This window comes from Eumetopias jubatus, unplaced genomic scaffold, assembly GCF_037043125.1.
Source record: "Eumetopias jubatus isolate StellerSeaLion01/CBP00866 unplaced genomic scaffold, mEumJub1_p1.0 scaffold_10, whole genome shotgun sequence".
Classification (NCBI taxonomy): domain Eukaryota; kingdom Metazoa; phylum Chordata; class Mammalia; order Carnivora; family Otariidae; genus Eumetopias; species Eumetopias jubatus.
Window position 1 is genome coordinate 128,690,637 of NW_028274816.1, and position 20,023 is coordinate 128,710,659.

The following is a 20,023-nucleotide window of genomic DNA, read 5'->3' on the forward strand; positions in this document are numbered from 1 at the left end:
GAGGTCAGCCAGCAAGGGCCCAGGTGCCCCACCGAGTCTTGAAGCTGTGACCTGCTCCTCTAGCAGGAGGCTGTGTGTCCCCTGCATCCAAGTCCGGAGGCTTCAGCAGTGCTCATTCACTGGATGATCTTTGGGGCTGGCTTCCTTTCACTGTTTGGTTCGGCCAGCTGGGGCAGCGAGTAGATCTGGGAGGGGGCCACGGAGGCCCTGGGCAGGGACCCTTAATTTTCGGTGGCCCCAGCTGCCTGTCGAGGCCGACTTCATGCCTCCTGGGGAGAATAATGCCATTTTTGTGCACAGACCCTTCCAGCGTTATTGACATTGATGCATCATCTTGTCACTAAGTGACCAGGGCAGCAGGAGGGCTAGGATAGCAGCCTTTCTCAGCCCCAATTCCCTGTGGCAGGTGCTGGGTCTGCTCCCTGAGGCCTCGCGTGCCCTTGTTTGATGGGTTGCAGGAAGCAGACGTGGCAGGCCCTTCCCCTCACCCAGTACACTTCATTAGATGCCTCTGGATTCTTTGAATCCCCCCCCATGAATATGTATTGATATTTATAATAAAAATGTAAAATTCGGAAATAGAATGACGGTCCCTCACTCGGTGATGTCCTTTGAAACAATCCAGGATAGGTTATTTGTATTTAAAAGATACTTCTGTAGGGATTTAGCAAATGAAAAATAACTTTCTTTTAAAAAACCAAAAAAAAAAAAAAAAAAAACCCAAAATAACTCACGTCAGGCTCTTTTCCCAAGCAGCACAGCTTTTGGAATCTGGTTTGTCTAGGAACCAGCCTTCAAGGATCTGGAACTACCCTTTTCCCAGCAGAGAGTTTAACGGCTGATCCGACTGCCTGAGCTGCCAGAGCTCCCAGACACCAGGGCTGCCATGGTGGGGGGCCATTTAGAACTTGCCACCCACCAATGAAGCTTTCAGAGATTGGTAATAACATTATTAATTGAAAAGACCATATATATTTACCCTGACATTCTACGGTCGGTCTCCACTGAGACTCCATAGTGTGAACCAGTGATGAAACTCTCTAACTGACATGTTACTAATAACATATTCAGAAGAGGCAAGACTTAAGAGGCAGAGTGGGGAGTGGAGCGGAGTGACGGCTGACTAGGGAGGGCGATTCACTCTGTGACAGCTGGGGTCACCCCCATGCCTGCAGACGGGTAGTTTCGTAGCATCTATGGTTTAACACACGCCTGTGCTGGCCATGAGGAGGTGGGGCTCCTTCTCTCCGGCAGTTTACTAGGATTTCTGCCAAGACTTGGGGCCACTTAGGTAGCAGTGTATCCTTACATTAGCATCATTTTTTGGGTTCAATTCAATAGTCAAGGTTTCCTTGCCATGACTGTGTAAGAATCACTTATTGTTGAGCCAAGGAGGGCACTATAATTATGTTTCCTTTTTTTTTTCCTAAGAGAGGGAGGCAGAAAGAGAGAGAGAGAGAATCTCAAGCAGGCTCCATGCCCAGCTTGGGCCCTCATGACCCTGAGATCATGACCTGAGCTAAAATCAAGAGTCAGACGTTTAACTGATTGAGCCACCCCGGCGCCCCTGCTTCCTTTCTTGAATAAGCTTTTATTTTTCCTGGAGTTAATAATTAACTCATGTTCCCTCCATTAGCATAGTTTTCTATGTACTTATCTTTATTTTTCTGTTTTACCATTTTTATTTATTCTGTCAAAATTCCTTGAACAGTTTTTTTCTACCAAAAGTTTGCACCTATTAGATATCCTGTCAGTTCCATTCTTTTCATCATGAGACCTCACTTCCAGAGCCCTCTATCCCTTACTGCTCCTGTTATGGTAAAACACCAACCATTTTATTATGTGCAAATTCTGTGGGTTAGTATTTCAGGTAGGGCACGTTGGAGATGGGTGGCTTTTCTCTACTTCGCAGTGTCTGAGACCTCATCCTGGATGGCTCACATGGCTGGAGGTGGCTGGGGTGCTCAGCTGGGGTCATACGTGTGGGGTCTTGGTTCTGGCTGGGTTCCTAGGTCCTTCTCTTGTCGCATCTGCTGGGGCTGAAATGTCCAAGATGGTTTCTTCACTCAGATGGTCTGGGATGGATGTCTGGAACGTCTGGAAGCTGGCTGGTATCTGCATCAGTCTCCATGTGACTGGCCATAGGACGGTAGGCTCCGCAGAGCTGGACTTCTTACATGCTGGCTGTTTTCCCTGGAGCAAATGTTCCCAGAGATCGAGGTGGAAGCTTCGAGGGTTCCAGTGACTCAGGCCTGGAAGTTAAGTAGTGTTATTTCTGTCCCCTTCTGTTGGTCCACATTGAGTCACAGGGCCAGCCAGATTCAAGGCAAGGGGAGGTACAGGGGCATCAATACCAAGAGAAACGCTCGTCGGGAAACCAGCTTCGGAGACTAGCTACCACATCTCCTGTCTTTCTCTGCTACTTCTTCCTGGCACTGTTTTGGGGCAGGTATTGGATCCTCTGGTGTTTTTGTCTTTTCTTTTTCATTTTCCACATCTTTGTCTTTTTGTTCTACTTTTTGAGAGACTTCTTCAACTTCCTCAAAGTCGTCCCATCATATTTTTATTTTCTAAGATCTCTTTCTTTGCTGATCATTCCATTTTTTATAGCATTCTCTCCTTGTGTCATGGATACAAAATCTTGTCTTATCTCTCAGAAGGTATTACTTTATAGTATATTGTGGAGGTTTCCATTGGTTCCTTGCTTTGTCTGTTACCTTCAGGTTCCTCTTGATTATTTTGAGATCTCTCCCATATGTTGGAGGCTTTCCTCAAATGTCTGGCTACCTTTGGATGTGTTTCTGTAGCCAAGAGTTAGGCACTAGGAAGTGGGCTGGGAGCTGTGGGGCTTGGGCTGGTGTGCCACCTGGGAGCTTCCATGCAGGGTGATGATTAGGTAGCAAGCTTCCCTTTCATAGGAGGAGCCCGGATGCCTTTTCTCTGGGATCGCTGGTCAGTTGTTCAGTTTCTGATAGTGGTGGGTGGGGAGGTTACCTGGCTGTTGAGGAAGTGATGGGTTGGCAGTGCTCCGTGTTTCAAGTATCAAACACTCCCCCAGGGTCATCCATCCCCAGCCCATCTTCCAGGCACCAGTGATCTCTTGTAGGCTGAATTTTCCTCTTCTATTACATTTGCTCTTATTAGTTCACACTTTAAAAAAATCCAAAAAACTATTATTTTAAGGGGCTTCAGAAGAAGCAAAATAATTGCAGATAATGAGTCTGCTGTGTTCATCATGGAAGTCTCAACAGGCTGAAGATGATGTCTGTCTCTCCCTCTAGGTCTGTATCCATTTCTTTATTTATATCTATCTCCCCTAAAGGAAGTGAGAGAGAGAACTATTTAAAAATTATTTTTTACTGTGATATGTGCCATACATCCAAATTGAATTAGGCAGCAAGCACCCATGTACTTGCCATCTGGGTCAAGAAATACTAACAGGCTGGGAAAATGCTGATATTCTGTGCTTTTGTAGCTCCATGGCTTTGTGATTTTGGGTCTGAAGCTGTCTGAGGCCATGACCTTGGGAGCTGGCCGTCTTTGCTCTGACCATGGTGGCGCTCCTTCTGCTGAGGCCAGGCAGTGCCAGGCCGAGTGGCCGACCACGTGAGGGAAGCTGCTCACTCGGCAGTTTCCAGGTGATGCAGTGCGCTCAGGCTGGATGATGCGCGCACCTGCACCTCCCTTGCCCTTACTCCTGTCTCTCTCTGCTAAGGCTTCGGTACTTTTCTGAACCCACCTGGGTTTCCCGGGGCCCCATAACTTGCGGTGTGTCCAGAATGAACGTCTGCCTCCTGAAAAGCTAGTTCTCCCCCTCCTTGGTCTGTGTCGTGGTCAAAGCACCCATCCCTTGGTTTTCTGAAACCAGCCTTTTAGCTTCTCCTCCTCTTATCACGAAGTGATCTTAGTTTTGCCTCTGAGATGCCTTATGACCCCCTGGTTCTGTTTCTGTGGCCGTAAGTGCAGGGGGCGCCCGTCCTCCCTCTGCCTTCTGCCCCGCAGCAGAGCCGTGCCTCGGAACTGTCGCTCCCCATTATGAGATAGGCTTCAGATGGCTTGGTGCCTGTTTCCCAGACTGTGCTCCCATCCACAGACCTCTGTCACTGTTTCTGTCATGTCTGGGCGCCCCTGGGGTAGCTCTTTAGTAGTTTCCCTTAACTGCTTAATTAAATGAACTCATTTTATTTTTATAAGATTTTATTTATTTTATTTGAGGTGGGGAGGGGCGGAGGGAGAGGGAGAGAGAATCTCAAGCAGACTCCCCGCTGAGTGTGGAGCCTGACACGGGCTCGATTCCACCACCCTGAGATCGCAACCTGAGCCCAAACCAAGAGTCGGACACTTAACCAACTGAGCCACCCAGGCATCCCGAACGAACTCATTTTAGAAGGCGGTGCTGTGTCACCCCCGTAAAAGGAGACTCAGAATAGCCTGCTGTAAATAGAGGGCACCTGTAAGGGACCAGTAACTAGTCATTGAGGAAAGAGCCCCGCGAGCACCTGCCGTGCCAGCAGCGATGTGAGCACCCGACGCTGGGCAAGTGTGATGCGGATGCGCCTCTCTTGTGAGCCCCAGTTCTTTCCCTCCATCAATGCACTGTGGAGCCGGACTGCCCGGGGCCAGGCTCTGCTCTGCTGCCCTCCAGCTGTGGGAACTGGGGCAAGTCACCCCACCTCTCGGAGTCTCAGTTTCCCCTTCTGTAAAGCGGGGTTAATAATATTTGCTGCGGAGGGTTGTCGTGAGTCTTAAATGAGCCAGGCCTCCAACAGCGCCCGTCCATGGTAAGCCTGGGGGCTGTGGGCTTTCACTTTTCCTTTTCGAGGGCCTGCTAAGTGTCAGGGAAGTGTTTCCTCTGCATTGATGACACCGGGTGGTCTGACTTGGTGCTCTTGACTTTCACTCCTCCGTGCCTCTGCTTCTTTGCTGGGTAGGTGCTAGCCTTGCCATCAAGGTCTAGCTCAGCTGTCACCTCTTCTGTGATACCTGAGCCAGTTTCCCGGGGAGACCTGGCCTTCCCTTCCCTGTGTCCCATGGCACTTTATTCTATATAACCCACAGTTGGTATTTGGCAAGAGGGTCTTTCACGTGGGTGTGCTGTGCCTTCAGGACGGTGTCTGCATTTTCACTTCTCCTGCCTGGATTGTCTTCTCAGGTGTTTGTAAATAGTCCTGAAGTCACTGCCCTTGGTAACTAACACACAGCGCACGCTGGATCTCCAAGAACTCAAGCTGCAGGGACATGAGAAGGTGCTGGCTGTTGTCCTCTCTTCTCTGCCTCTGCTGGGCATGCAGGACAGGTGGAGCTGGCTTTCTCATTGTGACGGGAAAGCGCAATGGGATTGGAGTGGGGGTTCTGGGGAGTTGAAGCCCAACGCTCAGATTTCTGACTCTGTGACTTCAGGCCCACACCAAACCCCTCAGGGTCTGCTATTACTCATATGGGAGCCGTGCGGCATCAGTCAGTTCTAAAAGTTGTCTGTTCAGTAAGGCTTTTCCCAGGAGTGTGTAGATGTGCCTGTGTGTGTAGGTTGGACCATCGGCTCTGAGATGTGATAGAGGAGGAGGCTCGGTTGTCTCACACCAGTGGCCGCGGCTGGGTCTCCTGGGCTGGGTGACCCTCCTGTGTTTTTCCTCTTTGTGCCTGCCCTTTCTCCTACCCTGGCCCAGTTTAGGGACTCAGGGTCCTCGCCCAACACACCCAGGGAGAAGCCAGTAAGTTCTTGGAAGCTACAGGCACGAACTATCGCCCAGACCTCCCCTTGGTCCCACGGATAGCCCCGTCTCATTGCCCAGGGTGCAGCCTGTTTACCTCCTGTGCAGCCCTGGCTTCTGCTGTCGATTCATTCCTTATGGGGGACCCATAGGCCCTGTGGACCCCTGACACTCAGCCCCCCCCCTTTTTTTTAAAATAAGCTCTATGCCCAACTTGGGGCTTGAACTCATAGTCCTGAGATCAGGAGTCACATGCTTTACTGAATGAACCAGCCAGGCGCCCCAGCGCTCATGCTTTATAAATGTGTGTGCATGGACCAGCTGTACTTCTTGACCGGTTCTCCCTGAGATGCGGCCTGCTCACTTTTCGCACACTCATGATGCGGTGATTGGGGAACTGCACTCTCTGGAGACCAGGAGACAGGCTGGCTTTGGATTTGGGCATCTCCCCTTGCCTCTCTGGGCCTTGGTGTCCTTGTGTGTGTGATTAGGTTGTTGAATGGCTTCTCATGGTTTCTCCCAGAGCTGCTGGGGGTCTGTGTCCATGCACCCCAGGATTGAGTGGGGGTGGGGGCGGCCATTTTGCATTCCCGGGGAGTTTTGAGTCATCAGCGGTCCAGAATTGGGTTCCAAATCCCCAGGAACCAGCAGTGTGCCCAGGGATGGGACACGACACCAAAGTCAAGCCTGCCAGATGCTGTCGGGTGAGCAGTACCTGCTCCTTCCTGAGAGGCTCTTCAAGGAGGGCATTGGGACTCAGTCCCTCCACCTGCTGGAACCTCTCATTCCCAAATCCTGTGCCCCCTTCTGTCCCTCTGCTATCCTGACAGCTCCACTGGGCCCTGTTCTTCTCCCCTTCCACATCCGCCCCAGCACAGGATGGACATTAACCCCCTCACCTCTGTGTCTGTCCTTTTGGGGCTTGCAATCGGGCCATGAGCTTGTGCCGAGGACCCAGTGGCCCACACGGTGGCTGGGCTCTCCTGTCCCTGCCTCCCAGGCTTAGGGTCCAGAGCGTATGGGCATCTGAGTTCCCCCATCTGCATCTGCTCCTGCCTCCCTCTGCCCTCTGACTGGCTTTCTGCCTCGGCCCTCCTCCTCCATGCCCACTCCTTCCCCCCTTTGACGGCAGCCTTGGCAACAGCAGCGGTGGTGACCAGGTCTTCTGGAACCAGGCCCTGTGCTAAGTGCCTCATTGGCCTTATTCAGCCCACCCGTGAGAGGGCTGTAATTATACCATTTTACAGATGAGGAAGCTGAGGGGCACGGAGATGAAGTGACCTGACCCGGGTCACATGGCTAATCGGGGTAGGGCTAGAATTCAAATCCAGGCCTGTTGAACCATAAAGCGAACGCTTTTGATCCACAGTACGTGCTGCCCATTTGCCTGGCCCTCTACTCCATCCAGCCTGCTGCCAGGCTGTCCTGCCAAGCCTGGACAGAACTTCTCGAATATGTTTCCAACCCCAGGGATGCCCCAGCATGCCGGCTGCTAGGATGGGGGCTATGTGATTTGTGCCGCAGCGCCTGGGGTCTCCATAGACAGCAAGGCAGACTCCTCTGGGCATGGACCCTCAGTCTGCACCCCACTTTTCCCTCCCCCCAACCCCGCTCATCCCTCCCCCTGGCCCGCCTTGCCCAAGCACTACAAAATTGTCTGCCATCATAAAAGCTGTCTAAGACACCAGTCACTGAGGAGTTGAGCACAGTTTTCTGAATCCTGTTCAGGGAACAGGTGTTGGGAGTTAACCTGCCCATTCTGCAGACGAGAAAGTGGAGAGACTTTGAGGTTCAGCTCGTCAGGCCTAGAGCTAGTCCTGGCTTCTAATTTCCCTTCCTTCTCAGCGTGTCTGCTTCCTATGATGATTTTTCGTGAAGCTTTTTATGTTATTCCTATTGTTTATGGTCTAATTATATAAGATGGGGAAATATGAAACGTTAGAACTCAGACAATCTCTCCAAATAAATGACAGTGCAGGTACTTCTGAGTGCTGGGAGTGGAGACAGAAGGCCTTGCTTTCAACAGGTGTGGTTATGAGGGAGCCCTCATCGGGGTCTGAAGCCTTGCCACAAAGCCAGAGCTGCACGCAGCCCGGGGCCCTGGGGGCGCCAAAAGGCAGCCAGGGCAGCAGAAATGACAGAAATAGAGCCCATTCAGCCCCTTCTCTCTTACTCCTTTTAAAAAACTGAATTATAATTTATACACCGTAAAATTCACCCTTTAAAGTGTATAAGTCAGTGCTGGTTAGTATATTTACACAGTTGTGCCTCCGTCGCCTGCGTGGTTCCGGCACGTTTTTATCCCCTCGGGAGGAAACCCCGAACCCATTAGCAGTCACTCCCCACTCCAACCCCACTCCCCACCAGGCCCTGGCAACCACTGATCTACTTTCTGTCTCTGGATTTGCCTGTTCTGGACATTTCCTGTAAATCACACCGTATGTGGCCTTTTGTGTCTGGCATCTTTCCTGTAGCATAATGTTTTTGAGGTTCGTCCACATTGTAGCCTGAATCAGTACTTTGTTCCTTTTTACGGCTGAATACTAGTCCATCCTGTGGCTAGGCCATATTTTGTTTTTCTGTTCATCGCTTGATGGACGCTGGGTTATTTCTACCTTCGGTTGCTGTGAATGGTATGTCTCATTCCTTTTGGTTCGGTTTTCCTGGGAAGCTCTTTACAGTGGCCAGCTATCTGCATTCTTCTAGCTTGGCTCTTTGGAAAGCAGGAGAAAGCAGAGCCAGATATGGCTGGGTGGCTGGGGTCCCAGTGGGATGAGAGATGCAGAGGGAGTTTGTAGGTTTGGGAGAACTCTCTGCCAGAAGGAGGGCTTAAACCTGGCCCCAGAGCCATCTGCTGGTAGGTGGGTATTCTTCCTGTTGTTGATTATTAACTGATCATTAAGATCCTGAGAGTGGATCCCTGGGGCTAGAATTGGTGTTTTTATGAAATGCCAGAAATGTTTTCAAAGACATTAAACAGTCCTGGACCCTTCCTTGCTTCTCTCTCTCCACTTGGAGATCAGATCACCGTTTTAGGAGTTATAGTAACAATAAAGGTGATAATAATAATAATGGTCTATATTTGTATAGGACTTTATGTTTTATTTCACAGCCATGACATTTAATTCCTCGGAACATCATCACCCCCATCTTTGCAGATGAAGGAAGTGGGACACAGAGAGGTGAGGTGACTTACCCAAGGGCACACAGTGAGGTAGCAGGTAGAGCCAGACTGGAACCTGGGAGTCTCTTGATCCCTAGTGTAGGGCACTTTCATGGAAGTGGGGAGGAGATGACCTCAGATGGTCTAGGGCAGGGAAATCTGAGGCTGGACAGAAGGAGCTAGAAGGCTTGGGTGCTGTAAGTAGGGCCCTCACCTTGGGGGGAGTGAACAGTCCCATCTGGGTGAACCATCCCTGGCTTTCTCAGCTTCCTCCACAGGCTCCTTGATCATTTCCTCCCAAGATCTGCATTTGGCTAAAGCCAGCTAGGCCCTGTCCCAGCTGCCCCAGGTTTGCCCATGCTTCCTGGGAAGGAATCCCAGAGCAGAGAATCTCAGTGTTAGGTGGCTCTGGGGCAGAGGGATGCTGAGTGGGTCGCACCCCCATGACCCGCAGAGGCTGGAGGGGGCCGCTGACCTGCCCCTTTGTGTCCATGCTTATCCCCTTTCTCTCCGAGCAGAGTGTATGCTCTTCCTCCTCCCTCTCTGCCTTCTCTCCATTCCCATTTCTCCCTCATCCCATGGGTCCCTGTATGGCTCTGGGACCCCACGTCGTTGGAGCTATGTGTGAGCATTTGGCCGGCCTGGTTGGAGAGGTAGTTTCAGACTCCGTGCTGTGACAATGTCAAGACCGCTGTGGGTCACAAGAAAGTTGTTACAAGTAATAGTAAGGATACCACCTCTGCTAATAATTTACCTTTTGCTTATAATAAATGAGAGCAGATTCAAGGTTATTTCTTGGTATAATCATGTCACTTTCACCTACTCGTGTGTGATTTGTTTGCTTGAGAAAGGGCTGGAGTGGCACTGAGCCCCTAAGTTCTTCCTCTGTCTTCACACCAGCTGGTAGCCCGGCTGGGCCTGGCTGTCCCTGGGAAGGTGGCTCCCGCACACGAAGGTTGTAAGGGCGGGGGCAGGACGTGGTGGAGCCCAGCTGACCATGGCAGGGGTGGTGAGGCGCGAGCGGGGGGTTCTGTTGTCTTTGTTTTTGGTCCTCTGATGACAAAGGCACCAGTCAAATCGAATTGAGGGGCAACCTTAACGGCCTCTTAACTTGATTACATCTCCTAGTAAGGACATATTCACGGGTACTGGAGGTTAGGACTTCCAACTATCTTTTTTGGGGACATGATTCATAATAGGCAGTTGGCTCTTAATTAAGTACCTTTGACTTCTAGGAGTTGAGAATGGGGTTGGAGCAGTGTGTCCTGTCCCCTCCCACAGGTGCCCCTCAAAGCCATCGGTGTACCAAGGCGGGGTAGGTCTGTGACCAAGGGCCCATGTGTACTGAGTCCTGCTGTTTTCGAGGGCAGCAGTCTTGCCTTCTCTCCACCCTGGCACCCCATCTGGAGTCTTGGCCAGAGCCCTAGAACAAGCACGAAGCCACTAGCCACTGGTGCTCATTCCTGCTGCAGTACCTTCCAGGCTCCAGACACCAATCCGGAAATCCTTCTGGCTGGAAGACACCTTGTGCCCCCACTGAATTGTCCTCACCACTCTCTGGTGACTGGTCCCAGGAGCTTATGCCGGCATCCAGGGAAAACAGGCTGGTGCAGGGAAGCGGGGCTCAGCCTAGGAGGGGTTGGGTGCGGGGGCCCTTTGCCTGAGACTCAGGGGCCTTGGGTAGTAATCGCATCTGCTTTGGTCCCATGGGAGTGGACATCTTGCACCTTATGGCCAGAAGCAGACAGCGTGACTCTGTGTATGAGCGTCCCTACACCAGTGATAGTAAAAATCTGCCAACATTGCCCTCCTCTAGGATTCGTGTCCCTACAAATCAGGACTGTGGTCAGGCAAGTGTGCCACAGCTCTCATCCTGTAGACTTTGGGCAGGGGGCTTGCCTCCTGCCCTCTCCCTGCCTGCTTCTTTCTCCTTGGCTCCCGGCCTCTGAGGGGAGCTGTCCTCATCCATCCTCACCTCAGGGGACCTGAGGGTGGCGCCCCCATCCCTGCTCATCCTTCCGCCCCTCCCTTTCCCTTATCGTGGCTCTCAGGGACTGGCCCGTTGACGGGGAGCAGTATCTGCTTGGGAGAGGGCCGAGTGGCCGGAGGGGGCGAGCCTGTGCTGGGATCCAGCTCCATGGGGTCCACAGGCAGGAGAGGGCCAGAACAGCTGGGCTGGACCCTGCACTGGCCCAGGGCCATCAATGGAAGGGGAGGTGGTGGCTCTCGACTAAGAGGTAGAAGGAGCCTCATTCATTCCTTTGTGTGTGAGTGTGTGCACATCTGCATGAGTCGTGGCCCTGCTGGTTCTTGTGCGAGTTATAGTCTGGACCCAGAGGGGGGCACCCCCCTCTTCCCTGCCCTACGTGAGAGCTAGGTCCAGGAAGACGTGAAGAAAAAGACAGATGGAGGATCAAAAAGGGGGATTGGCAGGTTGAGGTTAATGGGGGTCATATGGATCCTCTTCGAAGCCAGATGTTCACGCAGCCTCCTTACCTGGTTGCCTAGAGGACAATGAGGCATGGTCCGCTGCAGGGGTAGGCAAGGGTCATGCCAGGGTACACAGGGCCCCACAGCATCTGGTCTGGTTTCTTTCAGGTTGGGCTGCCCTGTGGGCTAAGGGGAGCCAGGCTGGGGTGGTGTCTGGCTCTCAGGGCAAGGGCTTCTTCTGGAAAGGCAGAGGGCGGGGCTCTGTAGGGAGGGTGGGCTTCTCTCATGAAGGAGGCCTGGGGTTGGGCTTGTCATTCCTGTTGGCAAGATGTGGGCTAGAAAGTATAGAAGCATTCTCTTGAGGTGGCAGTGGGGGTCCTTTGGACATTGAAATAGGACCCAGGTGTCAGACTGACTCGGCTGCTTCAGGGTGGGGCTTTGGAGAAGGAAGCAGTTGCAAAGTTCGGAGCCTTGGCGGCTCAGCCTGGTCTTGGGCTCTTGATACTGTTACCCTCGCCTCTCCCTGCTGTCCCAGGAGATAGCCAGGGCAGGTCCAGGACACCAGAGGCCCTTGTCTGGGGCTCCCCCAAGTTCTGCCCAGCTGGCCCTGTTGCGTAACCATTGCTCCAAAGGCTTATCTCACTGCCAGCATCCTGCCTGGTGATCGGACTGCAAGCTAGCACTGCCTGGTCACCAGCGAGGGCCAGATGGAAAGTGGGGAGAATGTGAGAGCAGTGAACTTGTTGCTGTCATGTTGTCATGGTGACACGACTCTGTTGAGCTGCTTCTCCACGGTCCTAGCCCACATGGACTAAAATAAGTCCTACCTGCAGCTTACACAGCAGGCAGCCCCATCCTCTCAAGGTCGGCTCTCTGGCCACGGGGTATGCGCGTGTGCGTGTGCGCGCTCATAGGGGCAAAGGGGACCCAGGAAGGATGACTCACAAACGCTTATATCCCTCTTCTGTCTCTCTTTTTTTTTGGTCCTGAATTCAAATGTATTTCGAAATACATCTACCGAATGTATAGCTGTATTTTAGTAACCTCTATAATTTTGACAAATGAAAATGCTTAAAGATAAATGGTAACTGCTACAGTTTCAGGGCCTAATTATTTCCCACTGTCACTGCGGTAAAACAGTTACGCTTATTTTGATGCCTTTCAACATTTGTCCACGCCCCTGAGGCCTGTGGCTGTTGTGGGTCCCCTGTCTTTAGAGCGGCGGTTCTCAGACTCTACTGTGCATCAGAAGCAGCTGGAGGGATTGTAAAACCCAGATTCCTAGGCCCCACGGCTGAGACTCTGGTGTGCACCTGAGCATTTGCATTTCTCACAAGTTCCCAGGTGATGCTGATGTGGCTGGTACAGAAACCGCATGTGGAATAGCCCCGGGGGGCTCAGTCGATTAAGCGTTAGACTCTTGATTTTGGCTCAGGTCATGATCTCAGGGTTGTGAGATTGAGCCCCAGGTCTGGCTCTGCGCTCAGCGGGGTGTCTGCTGGAGATTCTCTCTCCCTCTCCCTCTGCCCCTGCCTCTGCTTGCACACACACTCTCTCTCCCTCAAATAAATAAACAAAAAATGAAATAAGGGCGCCTGGGTGGCTCGCTCAGTTAAGTGCTTGCCTTCGGCTCAGGTCACAATCCTGGGGTCCTGGGATCGAGCCCCACATTGGGCTCCCTGCTCAGCGGGGAGCCTGCTTCTCCCTCTGCCTCCCTCACCCTGCTCGTGTTCTCTCTCTCTCTCTCTCTCTCTCTCTCTCATTCACTCTCTCTGTCTTTCTCTCGAATGAATAAATAAAATCTTAAAAAAAATAAAAGGTATTTTCTGACTACACTGGACTGTGCTATGCTTTTGTTTTTTTTTTTAAAGATTTTATTTATTTATTTGACACAGAGAGAGACACAGCAAGAGAGGGAACACAAGCAGGGGGAGTGGGAGAGGGAGAAGCAGGCTTCCCGCAGAGCAGGGAGCCCGATGTGGGGCTCGATACCAGGACCCTGGGATCATGACCTGAGCCGAAGGCAGATGCTTAACGACTGAGCCACCCAGGCACCCCTGGACTGTGCTAGGTTTTAAAATGAAACAAAATAAAGTTTAGAACACCCCAGCAGAGAGTGCAGTACAGTCTGGTGTCGCACGGTGTGTGTTAGAGCGTGTGTCCCCGTGCCCACTCCTGTAGGCAGGGAGAGGCGATGGCTAGGCAGGCCCTCACTGACCTCTGACCTCTTCCATATTCTGTGGCCTCTTCACAGGAAGCAGGAGCTGGCCAACAGCCCGGACGTGACCTTCCCAGACCGGCCGCTGTCCCCCCCTCTCACTGCACCTCCCACTATGAAGGTAAGAGGCCTAGAGTTGGGCAGTGGGGGGGCGGTGGCTGTCCTTTTGGCCAGTGGGTGCCACAGAGTGCCCCGACACCTCAGGAGGCAGTGTCTACCTTAGCTCACCAGTGCAGGAGGACAGTGTGACTGAGGCTTGGGGGTGTCAGAGGCCGAATGAGGCCTTGGGGGGCTGTGGGGTCGAGCACAAGGGGCCCAGGCAGGAGGGAGTGAGGACACTCAGAGTGCAGCCTGCTGTCTTCACTTGGTCTTAGCCAAAAGGCTGAGAAGGGATTGCGGCCTGGTGTCTTTTTTTTTTTAAGGGGCTACTGCCCAGGAGGGCTGCCTGGTGCCGGGGTTGGGGAAGGCGGGTCCTGTGGGGCGGCACCCTCCTGGGACTTGGGTGGCACTTGCATGCTGCGCTACCTGCCTCTGGCCCCCCTGGGCTGGCCCTGTCACCCCAATCCGTGTGGGAGACTTGCTCTGGAACTTCTGGGGGTCAGTAAATCTTTCCTATTAGCACTTCGTTCACAAGTCTCCTTCCTGTGAGACTACCTCCCAGAACCCTGGGCCCAGCCTGCTCATTCCTGGAAAGGAGCTGAGTCAACTGCACCCTCCCCCCACCATGCCCAGCTCCCTTCAGCTATCAGTGCCCCCTGACAGGATGGTCAAAGGCCCGAGCTGGCTCTCAGGGAGGACTTTAGCTCAGCCAGTATTCCTGCCTAGGCAGCAATGCATGATGCTCCTTCCCTCCCTCCCTCCTTCCCTCTCACAGTGTGCCAGGTGAGGACTAGCTTCTTGAGTCATCTGAGGGGACATCTAGGCCACCCTCCATCTCTGTCCTGGGGCTTTGCTAGGAGATGACTCACAGGGAAATAATTACGCATCTCTCCCCTCTTGCTCTCTGTTGTACCCCCACTCCCCTCATCTGGTCTGTTGGAAAATGATCCCCTCCCAAAGGAATTAGATAAAAGCCACCTTTCCGTTATCCCATATTGAATGCCCACCGTGCAGAGAGTTGTGTGGTGTGCATCAAGGGGGAATATCACGGAATGACAGCCAGAGCCTGCCCTGGTTGGATTAGGAGTTCAGGAGTTGGTGGGGCGCAGGGCTGACCGTGGACAGCTCTGCTTTCCTCCTGATGGGGTATCCAGGGGTATTGAAAGGCAGAGCACCTCCATCAGCCTAATCCCAGTGCAGGCACCTGAGCCAGGTGCTGGGTGGTTTGTTTGCAGAGGGTAATGCTGAGAAGCACGTCACCATTCTGCGTTTCAGCCCCTTGGTCTGCAGAGTTGGATGTGGGATGCTTGTCACTGTGCTCATGGGTGGTGGGAGTTTGCAGGGAGAACCCTGGAAGTCTCCTAGGAGGAGTCACTGAGTTCTCTTGGCAGGCTTCCCTTACCCACATGCTCAATTATTTCATTCAACAGCCAGTACTTGCTTGAATGTTGTATTCGTCAGGACTCTTGGTTATAAGTGACGGAAACATAACTCACTTTGGCTGAAGCATAGAACAGAATTTATTGCTTTGTAATGGCAAGTGTAGACTCTAGGCATGGCTACATCTATGAGATCTGTCTCTTCCCATCTCTCTTCTGTGTTGGTTTCATTCTTTGTCAAGCTCTGTCTCTGTGGTGGCAAGATGGTGACAGTAGCTCCTACCTGCTAAGTAACTTCAGTGGAAAGAAGAGTATCTTTCCCCCAGTACTTCTTCTTTTTTTTTTTTTGAAATTTTTTCTTTAAATTTTTTCTTGTTATGTTAATCACCATACATTACATCATTTGTTTGTGATGTAGTGTTCCATGATTCATTGTTTGTGCATAACACCCAGTGCTCCACGCAGAACGTGCCCTCTTTAATACCCATCACCAGGCTAACCCATCCCCCCACCCCCTCCCCTCTAGAACCCTCAGTTTGTTTTTCAGAGTCCATCGTCCACCTGCCTAGTTCTGAAGCAATCATTGTGGGCCAGAGAGGTGGGGGCTCTGATTGGCCACACCTGGTCTCAGGCCCACTTATCTAAGCCCAAAGAACTGAGAGTGGGAGAGGGGTGGTTCCTCAAAAGAACATTGAGGTGTCATTAGGAGAAGAAGGTGGGGAGATGGATGCAGGGCAGGTACAAACAGCTTTCTACCACAAGTGCTGGCCCTGTGCCAGGCCCGGTGCTGAGTGAACATGGCGTCATGGTCCCTGCTGTCCTGGAGCTTGTCATCTAGCTGGGGGGGGCGGGCGGGGGGTGAAAGTTGAAAAACTAACTTGAAGATGAAGGATGGACAGTTAGGTGTGATGAACGTTCCAAAGGAGAAGCACAGCATAGCTCAGGGACAATATAAGGGGTGTGTGTGCGGGAATTGAACCTAACCTTGGAGAGAGTCAGGCAGGACTTCTTAGGAAATGATGTGGAAGCTGAGCTCTGGCAGTTGAGTAGGACCTTGTTGGCAAAGGTGCAGTCAGGGTGGACGAGAGTGTTCTAGATGCTTTCTACTCAAAGGGAGGCCAAGGGACCAGCAGGCCCTGCATCATTTGGGAGCTCCTTAGAAGGGCAGAACCTCGGGATAGGTACGCAGACGTAGTGCTGCAGGCTCCGTGAGCCCCTGGAGCAAGAGAGAGGAGGCAGACGCTTAACGACTGAGCCACCCAGGCACCCCTTATTTTTTACTTTTTATTTTTTTTAAAGATTTTATTTATTTATTTGACAGAGAGAGAGAGAGAGAGAGAGAGACAGAGTGAGAGGGAACACGAGCAGGGGCAGAGGCAGAGGGAGAAGCAGGCTTCCCGCCGAGCAGGGAGACCGATGCGGGGCTTGATTCCAGGACCCTGGGATCATGACCTGAGCCGAAGGCAGACGCTTAACGACTGAGCCACCCAGGTGCCCCTATTTTTTACTTTTTAAAAAATTTAATCTGAGAACATTTTTTTTACGTGGAAGTACAGTTGGCACAATGTTACATTAGTTTCCGGTGTACAACACAGTGACTGGACAAGTCTGTACGTTCTGCTCCGCTCGCCCCAGTGTAGCTGCCATCTGTCACAGAACACCGCTGTTACAGTATCACTGACTCTCTTCCCTGTGCTCGGCCTTTTACCCCGTGCCTTCGTCCTTCCAGAACTGGAAGCCCGTGCCCCCTGGTCCCCTGCACCCACTCTGCCCATCCCTTCCACCTACACCCTTAGAAGTTTTGTTAAAGATTTTGGACTTTATCCTAACTAAAGGCATTGTTGTCTTTGAAGATTTTAGTCAGAGCAGTAGCCAAATGAAGGGACTTTTGGAAAAACTCACCCTGGCTCTTGGCTGGAGAGTTTGTGGGAGGTGCAGAGTGGAAAGTGAGGGAGGGGTTGGGAGGTCACTGAGGGAGGTCCGGTGCAGGGGTGGGGAGGGGACGATGGTGGCCTGACTCTGAGGGGTCTATGCGCTTGTTTGGAAGTGGTCAGAGCTCTGATTTCTTAGGAGGTAGACTGATGAGATAGGAGGATTTGGGGAGAGGTAGGAGGCAAGAGTGGCCCTGGGTTTGGAACCATCGGTAAATGGTACAGCTGTTCTCTGAGATGGGGGACCCCAAGGGAGGATGAGGGCTGAAGTTGTAAGTGCCTTGTTGCGCGTGCTTGAGACACAAATAGGAGTGTCAGTGAGCTGCTGAGTATTTGGGGGCCAGACTCAGAAGAGGGTACGCACTGGAGGTAGTAATCGAGCCATTCTTCTAGAGGTGGGCATTAAAGCTTGGGGTGGAGGGCTGGGCCAGGGGCAGTGAGCACTCCAGGAGAGGGTGGAGTGAGAAGAGGAGAGATTCCTGGGGTGGCACCCTGAGGGGCTCCCTGAGGGGCAGAGGGTGATGTGGGCGAGGCTGGAGACTGGCTGGGAGGAGCATTTCTCGAAGGGAGACCGGGCAGCCGTGTCAGCTGCGGCTGAGGGGCCAAGTATGGTGTGGAGTGCGCCGCGGCTTGGTAACCGTTCTGGGGAGGGAAGAGGGGGCAGCAGATGGGGGTGGGCTGAGGGGTGAGTGGAAATGTTGAAAGGAGGGAGCCAGGACGGTGCATGGATATAGGAGGAAGGGGTGCTGGTCAGGAATCTGCAGAATAAGTAAGAGATTGTTAGTTAACACAGGGATTCTTTCAAACCATTATTTATGACCGTCCACTGGGTACCTGAGTCTACTCTGTTCTGGCCGGCACAGGGCCCAGCGGGCTGTCGGGGGTAAGGCTGGCCTGACTGGAACTCTGGGCAGGCTCAGAGCAGGGCAGCAACCTATTGGGTGGCTTTCCTGTCCAAAGCCCCAAGGCCAAGGTCAGAACTGAGGACTCAGAGGAAGATATGAGGGGTCACCCTGAAGGCTCACAGTGGGGTTGGCGCCCTTCTGTGGCCGGTGTTGGGGGTCAGTGTGTACGTGTGTGTGTACCTGGACTTAGGGGTCTCTTTATGACTGTTGTTCGGGCTTATTTGGTGGCAAAGACTTAGCCGTGGCTCTGGTTAGGAGGCTGTGGCTAGCATATTTTTTGTCCTTTGGCAAAGCAAACCGACTCATATGGTTAAAACCACAATCCTCCTGTCAGCCTGCTCATCAGAGAGGGAGCGTCCCTTTTGTGACTGCATTTACCAAGTCCTGTTGCTGGTCATCTCTCACTGCCCTGCACCGAGCTCCTTGTGGGCAGCGACTCTCCTAGTCTGTGGCTTGGGTGGGTCCTGGTGGATGTTTATGGTGTGTGGACTGTCTGGGACATGCAGGTTGGAGAAGCCTGTGCTTGATCTTCTACTTCTCTGGTTTTGCTTGCATCCTGTATCCTGGCTGACCCTCTATTTCCAGGTAATACTTTTCTAAATTAAGCCCCTAGCCATGTATTCTTTTTTTTTTGCTTAAAATATATTTTATTCTTTTTTTTAAATAATTTTTTGTTTTGTTAATCACCATACATTACATCATTAGTTTTTGATGTGTTCCATGATTTATTGTTTGTGCATAACACCCAGTGCTCCACGCAGAATGTGCCCTCTTTAATACCCATCACCAGGCTAACCCGTCCCCCCACCCCCCTCCCCTCTAGAACCCTCAGTTTGTTTTTCAGAGTCCATCGTCTCTAATGGTTCGTCTCCCCCTCCGACTTACTCCCCTTCATTCTTCCCCTCCTGCTATCTTCTTCTTTTTTTTTCTTAACATATATTGCATTATTTGTTTCAGAAGTACAGATCCGTGATTCATCAGTCTTGTACAATTCACAGTGCTCACCATAGCACATACCCTCCCCAATGTCTATCACCCAGCCACCCGATCCCTCCCACCCCCCACCACTCCAGCAACCCTCAGTTTGTTTCCTGAGATTAAGAATTCCTCATATCGGTGAGGTCATAGGATACATGTCTTTCTCTGATTGACTTATTTCACTCAGCATAACACCCTCCAGTTTCATCCACGTCGTTGCAAATTAGCCATGTATTCTTTAACATGTGGATGGAAACTCCCTCTTTTCTAATCAGTCGTAGGTGGGGTCTCTACCCGTGTGGACCTAGGCTCCCACTCGTGATGTCGGGCTCCATGGTGGGGCCAGGCCTCTGCTTTGCTGATCTCCCGAGCTCCCCAGGTTATTTATTGCACAGTGATGTCTGAGATATCCAGGGTGAAAGCTGGCCTCTCTCCAGGGTCTCTGGCTTTGGTGGTTCTGCAGCACTGCCCCAACCCTAACCCCAGCATCTGGGCAGTGGGGGCAGGGCTCACCTGGTTCCCTCCGCAGTGCAGGCTTGGGGCAGGGCTCGCAGGCCTCTGCCTTGGGTGGATTAGCTTGGGAGTCACACAATGTCAGGGAAGGATGATTAATTTCTTTTATAGATAAATTGGATGGGAAATTGGACTCACCTAAGGTCCTCCTGAAGATAGTAGTGTTCCCCCTGTGGTCAGTATAGTAAGTTCAGTTCTCACACCCAACCAGTTTTGGTAAAGTGCTCCTCTCATCCCGCTCCTCACAGCCAGGACAGCCCCTCCTCTGGTTGCTTCTCCCACCAGGAAGGGACTGCCGGAGCAGAGGGAGCCTGCAGTCCCCCAAGAACCTCCTCAACCCAGGCTCCTGCCCCCGCACTGAGCACCTGATGCAACTGGTCTTTGCTTCCCCTCCCCTGCCCCTTTGCTGTTTGTGTTGTTCAGGGGGATTTTTTTTTTTTTTTTTCCTAACATGAAACTGAGAAAAAGCAACCAAAGAGATGCTAAGCAGATGGGCTGAATGAGAGCCCAGTTCCAGCCAGAACTCACACTGTGGATGGTGCAGGGTGGGCTGGGAGAGGGGTTTGGGGCTGTCTCCCTGGGAATGCTGTGGATTGTTTCCAGGTCCACATTTTTTATGATCTGGTTTTCATGCCCAGATGGATCAATAGGCATTTAGAGAGGGCCAACTGTGTGTGCCCAGCATTGCGGTGGGCT

At 52.1% G+C, this 20,023-nt stretch overlaps 1 protein-coding gene across 5 annotated transcripts in view; it reads left to right on the forward strand.

The window, feature by feature from the left end:
* RAP1GAP2 (RAP1 GTPase activating protein 2) overlaps nt 1-20,023 on the forward strand; it is a 202,171-nt gene that overhangs the window by 62,912 nt on the left and 119,236 nt on the right. For all 5 annotated transcript variants that reach the window (XM_028109099.2, XM_028109098.2, XM_028109101.2 and 2 more), the window contains exon 3: nt 13,559-13,643. In XM_028109099.2, coding sequence (XP_027964900.1) covers nt 13,559-13,643 — 85 coding nt within the window. The remainder of the gene's footprint in view (nt 1-13,558; nt 13,644-20,023) is intronic.